At 41.7% G+C, this 7,104-nt stretch overlaps 1 protein-coding gene across 17 annotated transcripts in view; it reads right to left on the bottom strand.

Annotated features, from left to right (window-relative positions):
* The window catches only part of ADAM22 (ADAM metallopeptidase domain 22), a 267,397-nt gene extending 265,545 nt beyond the window's left edge, over window positions 1-1,852 (bottom strand). For 10 of the 17 annotated variants that reach the window (XM_017851598.1, XM_017851584.1, XM_017851576.1 and 7 more), the window contains exons 1-2: window positions 1,445-1,852; window positions 797-957 (exon numbers count right to left, since the gene is read on the bottom strand). In XM_017851598.1, the coding sequence (XP_017707087.1) occupies window positions 797-957; window positions 1,445-1,529 (246 nt within the window). In that variant the 5' untranslated portion in view covers window positions 1,530-1,852. Of the gene's footprint in view, window positions 1-796; window positions 1,199-1,444 lie in introns of those variants that run through there. The other 7 variants (XM_017851545.1, XM_017851520.1, XM_017851513.1 and 4 more) reach the window with 2 other exon arrangements.
* Between the last annotated feature and the right edge of the window lie 5,252 nt (window positions 1,853-7,104).

The following is a 7,104-nucleotide window of genomic DNA, read 5'->3' on the forward strand; positions in this document are numbered from 1 at the left end:
AAAAAAAAAAAAAAAAAAAAAAAAAAAAAAAAAAAAGAAATGAAAAAAATACACAGACCCAGAAGTATTTACTTAAATTTGTCAATAAATTCACAATAATTTTCAGGCATATCTGTGAATGTGTGATCTTGATTTAAACACAGATACAGTGATAAAACTAGATTTTTAAAAACATAATTTATAAATGCTCAACGAACAGCACAGCCCTAATTAAATCAAGAGAACTGCTACCAATAAAGAAAGTGCGAGGAGGACACCTTTTCTAGAAGGTAGAGGTGAATGGGCATATCTCTGGTGAGCGAATAGAACCTTAAAGTTCAGCTTGCTTTTACAGTTTGGGTTTCTTAAGAACGTCTAGCCTTGTTTTTTTCCAATTTCTTCTTCTACAGTGTCAATCTTGGGTTAAATCACTTACGAAGTCTCTTTGAGGAGTAAAACAACAACAATGATGATTCAAACCCTGCCCAAATACTACCTCCCTTCTCCCTATGCACGCCTGGCTTTTGCTTGACAGATGTCAGAGGGCTCTCCGCCCCTTCTCTCAGGTCACCGCACTGCTGAAGGCACCCCGCACAAACTCCCCTCGGGCAAAGCCCTCGGCCTGTGGTTATTTTGGTTATTTTTTGTACCCTTTTCCCCTTCTTTTTTGCACAGGGAGCGCCATGCATGACTCGCATCGGGACTGAGCTCATTTCACCCAAGAAGACATGGGGTCTCCAGGGCAACCGAGCGCAATCGTGGGGTCTCGGGTGGGCCAGGCGGCGCGGAGGACCACCTCCCGGACCAAGCCTCTCACCTGCCGGCCGCCGGGGTCGCCCCGTACCCGCGTGTCGAGCGCATCGTGCCGAGTTTCGTCTTCACCGCCCGAGCGGTAGATGAGGCGCAGCGGCACGATGCTCTGGCGCTCCAGGAAGCGGTTTTCCTTCCTCTTCTCTAGCTCCATCAATGAGGCGTCTCCTCCAGGCAGGAAGGGGGAAAGGAGGGAATGGAGAGAAAAGACGAAAATAATGACTCTGACCCGCACTCCTCCATCCTGCGGTCCTACGTCTTCCCTACGAAAATCCCCACCTCCCCCTCCCTCTCGGAACCCATCTGAGAAGGACGCAGAGACACCAGCTGGAGAGCCTTGGACCAGTTCATCCGAGAGCATCCAGGAGCGGGGCCCAGAAGCAAGGCACCCCTTTCCCATTCTCCCCATTCCTCTTCAGAAGGAGAAAAACAGGCTTTGACCCAAGGCTTCTAGTGCATCTGCGCGCCCCCACACATATATTTTGCTTCACTTCTCACCACCCTCCCGAATTAAAAAAAAAAAAAGAAGGAAAGAAAGAAAAAAATCTCCCCGCGCACTCGGGAAATGGGAATGCCCCCTTTTCAATACGCCTAAGGGCTCCAAAGATTCCCGGGAAATAGTATGGCCCGAAGGCACAGAGGGCGGTTAACTTACCTGCCTGGCCGCAGCGCGCCGGGGGGCATGTCCCCAGGGCGCAGAGCAGCAAGAAGGGCACGGACACAGCCACCGCCGCCTGCATGGTGCTGCCGTCAGCCCGCCTCGCCCGAAAGGCTCAGCTCCTCATGCCGCGGCCGCCGAGTCCGTTTCCCTCGCTCCGCGCCCCTGGGGTCCCCACGGCCACCTCCTCCCAGCCCCAGCCGGTGCTGCGGCGGCCGTGGCGCTGCAGCCTCCACCGCGGCTTAGTGCTGCATTGTGCTCCGCGGGCGCTTCCGCTGGCGGGGGGAGCGAGCGAGTGCTGCATTAGGCGGTTGGCTGTAGCTAAGTGGTTTCTAGCGCCTCCCACCTCATCCCCTGGCAAAGGCTCCGGCCGGCGACAAGCGCTCGGCAGGGAGCGAGCGCCCGGTGCACTCGCCCCCCGCGCGCAGGCAGGGGCGCGCGCAGGAGAGTCAGCTGGGAAATGTAGTTCTCTCTCTGCGTCCAGCTTGTCTCCACGACGGCGCGGACTGTCGCGACCTCGTGACTGTGAGGTCCTCTATATCCCTCAGACCGGAGGGGCGGGAAGGAAGGGCAGAAGAAAGAGGTCAGCACTGGACGGGCTCCTGGCATCCGAGATGCACCAACTGGGCAGTTACAACAGCCAGTATTCATCCACGTCGTCTTTAAAGAGTTGTTCTGTTTCCCACGGGTTAGTAGTTACTTAAGTTATCAAAGAACCATACCCTCACGAATACAGTGCAAGTAAATTATTCAACAAATACAGGTTGAGGATATACTGTGTTCCCAGCGGTTGACAACCAGAAGAACACGGGGATCAAAGGCACCTGTTCTTGGGTAAAGTTGAGCAGACAGACCACTTTTTTACAATACAGCATGAAAAGTGTCATGGTTATACCTAGAGGACTATTAATTCAGTCCAGGGAGTCAAAGAGGACCTCCCGGGGAAGGTCTGTGCAGGCAATTGAGGGATGATTTAGCCTAACTCTCCGGGATATTTTTGTTCTTTATTGCCAGACAGCCTCAAAACTCTACCAGATACCGGGAACTCAGTTTTCTCAGGCTGCTTATTCCATTTTCTCTGATTCAAAATGATAAAATTGTTGAGTATAAAACAATAATAGAATAGTTATCTACATAAAGTAATACTTGTATTTTTTAGTTTTTCAAAGTTCACATATATTATCTGATCCTTTGGTCAAGAATTTGATTAGAACTATTACTCCGATTTTATATTTATGTATGTACGTACGTATGTATTTATTTATTTATTTTTGGGATAGGGTCTTGCTCTGTCGCCCCAGCTGGAGTGCAAGTGGTGAGAACACGACTCACTGCAGCTCAGGCTCCTGGGCTCAAGCCATCCTCCTGCTTCAGCCTCCTAAATAGCTGGGACCACAGACACGTGCCACCACACCTGGCTATTTTTTATTATTATTATTACTTTTTGTAGAGTCAGGAGTCTCCCCATGAAGGTCAGGATGCTCTTGAACTCTTGGGCTCCACCTTGGCCTCACAAAGTGCTGGGATTACAGATGTGAGCCACTGCACATGCCTACTCCCATTTTAGAAAAGAAAAAACTTAAGATTTAGAGGTGTGCCTTTCTAGCCAGTAGTTACACGAGGCTATTTTTTTATTTTTCTGAGTGTTTATTATTTATTTATTTATTTTTGTATTTCAATCGCTTTTGGGGAACAGGTTGTGTTTTTTTACATGAATAAGTTCTTTAGTGGTGATTTCTGAGATTTTGGTGTACCCATCACCTGAGCTGTGTACACTGTACCCAATGTGTAGTCTGTTATCCCTCACCATCCCCTACCCTTTCCCCTGAGTCCCCAAGTCCAGTGTATCATTCTTATGCCTTTGCATCCTCATAGCTTAGCTCCCACATATAAGTGAGAACGTGCGACGTTTGGTTTTTCATTCCTGAGTTACTTTACACAGAATAATAGTCCCCAATTCCATCCAGGCTGCTGCAAATGCCATTATTTTGTTCCTTTTTATGGCTGAATAGTATTCCATGGTATATATATGCCACATTTTCTTTATCCACTCGTTGATTGATGGGCATTTTTACTGGTGCCATATTTTTGTGATTGTAAATTGTGCTGCTATAAACATGCATGTGCAAGTTTCTTTTTTGTATAATGATTTATTTTCCTCTGGGTAGATACCTAGCAGTGGGATTGCTGGATGAAACAGTAGATCTCCTTTTAGTTCTTTAAGGAATCTCCATATTGTTTTCCATAGTGGTTGTACTAGTTTACATTCCCACAAACAGTGTAAAAGTGTTCCCTTTTCATTGCATCCATGCCAACATCTATTTTTTTTTTTTTTTTATGGCCATTCTTGCAGGAGTAAGGTGGTATCACACTGTGGTTTTGATTTGCATTTCCCTGATAATTAATGATGCTGAGCATTTTTCCTTATGTTGGCCATTTGTATATCTCCTTTGAGAATTGTCTATTCATGTCCTTAGCCCACTTTTTTAATGGAATTGTTTGTTGTTGTTGTTTTTCTTGCTGATTTGTTTGAGTTCTTTGTAGATTCTGGATATTAGTCCTTTATCAGATGCATAGTTTACGAAAATGTTCTCCCACTCTGTGGGTTGTCTGTTTACTCTGCTGATTATTTCTTCTGCTGTGCTGAACTTTTTTGTTTAATTAGGTCACATCTATTTATCTTTCTTTTGTTGCATTTACTTTTGGGTTCTTGGTCATGAATTCTTTGCCTAACCCAGTATCTGGAAGGGTATTTCTGATGTTATCTTCCAGAATCTTTATGGTTTCAGGTCTTAGATTTAAGTCTTGATTCATCTTGAGTTGATTTTTATATAAGATGAGATATGAAGATCCAGTTTCATTCTTCTATATGTGGGTTGCCAATTATTCCAGCACCATTTGTTGAATAGGATGTGCTTTCCCCACTTTGTGTTTTTGTTTGCTTTATGAAAGATCAGTTGGCTGTATTTGGCTTTCTTTCTGGGTTTTCTATTCTGATCCATTGGACTATGTGTCTATTTTTATACCAGTACCATGCTGCTTTGGTGACTATGGCCTTATAGTATAGTTTGGAGTCGAGTAATGTGATGCCTCCAGATTTGTTCTTTTTACTTCATCTTGCTTTGGCTATGTGGGTTCTGTTTTGGTTCCATATGAATTTTAAGATTTTTTTTCTACCTCTATGAAGGATAATGGTGGTATTCTGATGGGAATTGCATTGAATCTGTAGATTGTTTTTGGCGGCTTGTTCATTTTCACAATATTGATCGTACCCATCCATGAGCAAGGGATGTTTGTTTTGTATGTGTGTGTGTCACTTATGATTTCTTTCAGCAGTGTTTTGTGGTTTTCCTTGTAGAGGTCTTTCACATCCTTGGTTAGGTATATTCCTAGGTGTTTAAATTTTTTGCAGGTGTTGTAAAAGGAACTGAGTTCTTGATTTGATTCTTGGCTTGGTCACTGTTGGTGTATAGTAGAGCTACTTATTTGGTTCATTAATTTTGTATCCTGCTGAAATTTACCAGTTCTAGGAGCTTTTTGGATGAATCTTTAGGGATTTCTAGATATAAGATCATATCATCAGCAAACAGTGACAATTTGACTTCCTCTTTTCCTAATTGAGTGCCCTTTATTTCTCTCTCTTGTCTGATTGCTCTGGCTAGGACTTCCAGTACTTTGTTGAATAGAAGTGGTGAAAGTGAGCATCCTTGTCTTGTTCCAGTTCCCACTGGGAATGCTTTCAACTTTTCCCTGTTCAGTATAATGTTGACCATCAGTTTGTCATAGATGGCTTTTATTACCTTAAGGTATGTCCCTTCTATGCCAATTTTGCTGAGGGTTTTGATGCTGGATTTTGTCAAATGCTTTTTCTGCATCTGTTGAGATGACCATGTGATTTTTGTTTTTAATTCTGTTTATGTGGTGTATCACATTTATTGATTTATGTATGTTAAACCATCCCTGCATCCCTGATATGAAAACTGTATGATCATGATGAATTATCTTTTTAATATCCTGTTGGATTGAGTTAGCTACTATTTTGTTGAGGATATTTGCATCTATGTTCATCAGGGATATCAGTCTATAGTTTTCTTTTTTCCTTATGTCCTTCCCTGGTTTTGGTATTAGGGTATACTGGCTTCATAGACTGATTCAGGGAGGATTCTCTCTATATTTTGGAATAGTGTCAATAGGATTGGTACCATTTCTTCTTTGAATGTCTGATAGAATTCAGTTGTGAATCCATCTGGTCCTGGCTTTTTTTTTTTTTTTTTTTTTTTTTTTTTTTTTTTTTTTTTTTTTTTTTTTTTTTTTTTTTTTTTTTTGCTCTTTTTCTATTACCATTTCAATCTAATTGCTTGTTATTGGTCTGTTCAGAAATTCTATGTCTTCCTGGTTTAATCTTGAAGGATTGTATATTTCCACAAATGTATCCATCTCCTCTTGGTTTTCTAGTTTATGCATGTAAAGGTGTTTATAGCAGCCTCGATAACCCTTTGTATTTCTGCGTTATCAGTTGTAATATCTCCCGTTTCATTTCTAATTGAGCTTATTTGGATCTTCTCTCTTCTTGGTTAATCTCACTAATGGTCTATCAGTTTTATTTATCTTTCCAAAGAACCAGCTTTTTGTTTCATTAATCTTTTGTACGTCTGTTTGTTTGTTTGTTTCAATTTCATTTAGTTCTGCTCTGGTCTCGGTTATTTCTTTTCTTCTGCTGGGTTTGGGTTTAGATTGTTCTTGTTTCTCCAGCTCCATGAGGTGTGACCTTAGATTATCTATTTGTACTCTTTTGGACTTCTTTATATAGGCATTTAACTCTACGACCTTTCCTCTCAGCACTGCCTTTGCTGTATGCTAGAAGTTTTGATAGGTTGTGTCACTGTTATTGTTCAGTTCAAAGAATTTTTAAATTTCCATCTTGGTTTCATTGTTGACCCAATGATCACTCAGTAGCAGGTTATTGAATTTTCATGTTGTTGCATGGTTTTGAGGGTTCCTTTTGGAGTTGATTTCCAATTTTGTTCCACTGTGGTCTGAGAGAGTACTTGATACAATTTAAATTTTCTTAAATTTACTGAGACTTATTTTGTGGCCTATCATACGGTCTGTCTTGGAGAATGTTCTATGTAATGATGAACAGTTGTTGAGTAGAATGTTCTGTAAAAATCTGTTAAGTTCATTTGTTGTAGGGCATACTTTAAGTTTATTGTTTCTTTTTTGACTTTCTGTCTTAATGACCTGTCTAGTGCTGTTAATGGAGTATTAAATTCCCCCACTATTATTGTGTTGCCATCCATCTCGTTTCTTAGGTCTAGGAGTAATTGTTTTATAAATTTGGAAGCGCCAGTGTTAGGTGCTTATGTATTTAGAATTGTGATATTTTCCTGTTGGACTAGTCCTTTTTTCATTATATAGTGTTCCTCTTTGTCTTTTTTAATTGCTGTTGCTTTAAAGTTTGTTTTGTTCAATGTAAGAATAACTATTCCTGCTCACTTTTGGTGTCCATTTGCATGGAATATTTTCTACCCCTTTACCTTAAGTTTATGTGAGCCCTTATGTGTTAGGTGAGTCTCTTGAAGACAGCAGAAACTTGATGAATTATTGTCCATTCTGCCATTCTGTATCATTTAAGTTGAGCATTTAGGCCATTTATA

The sequence above is a fragment of the Rhinopithecus bieti genome, unplaced genomic scaffold, assembly GCF_001698545.2.
Source record: "Rhinopithecus bieti isolate Rb0 unplaced genomic scaffold, ASM169854v2 scaffold_1558, whole genome shotgun sequence".
Lineage (NCBI taxonomy): Eukaryota > Metazoa > Chordata > Mammalia > Primates > Cercopithecidae > Rhinopithecus > Rhinopithecus bieti.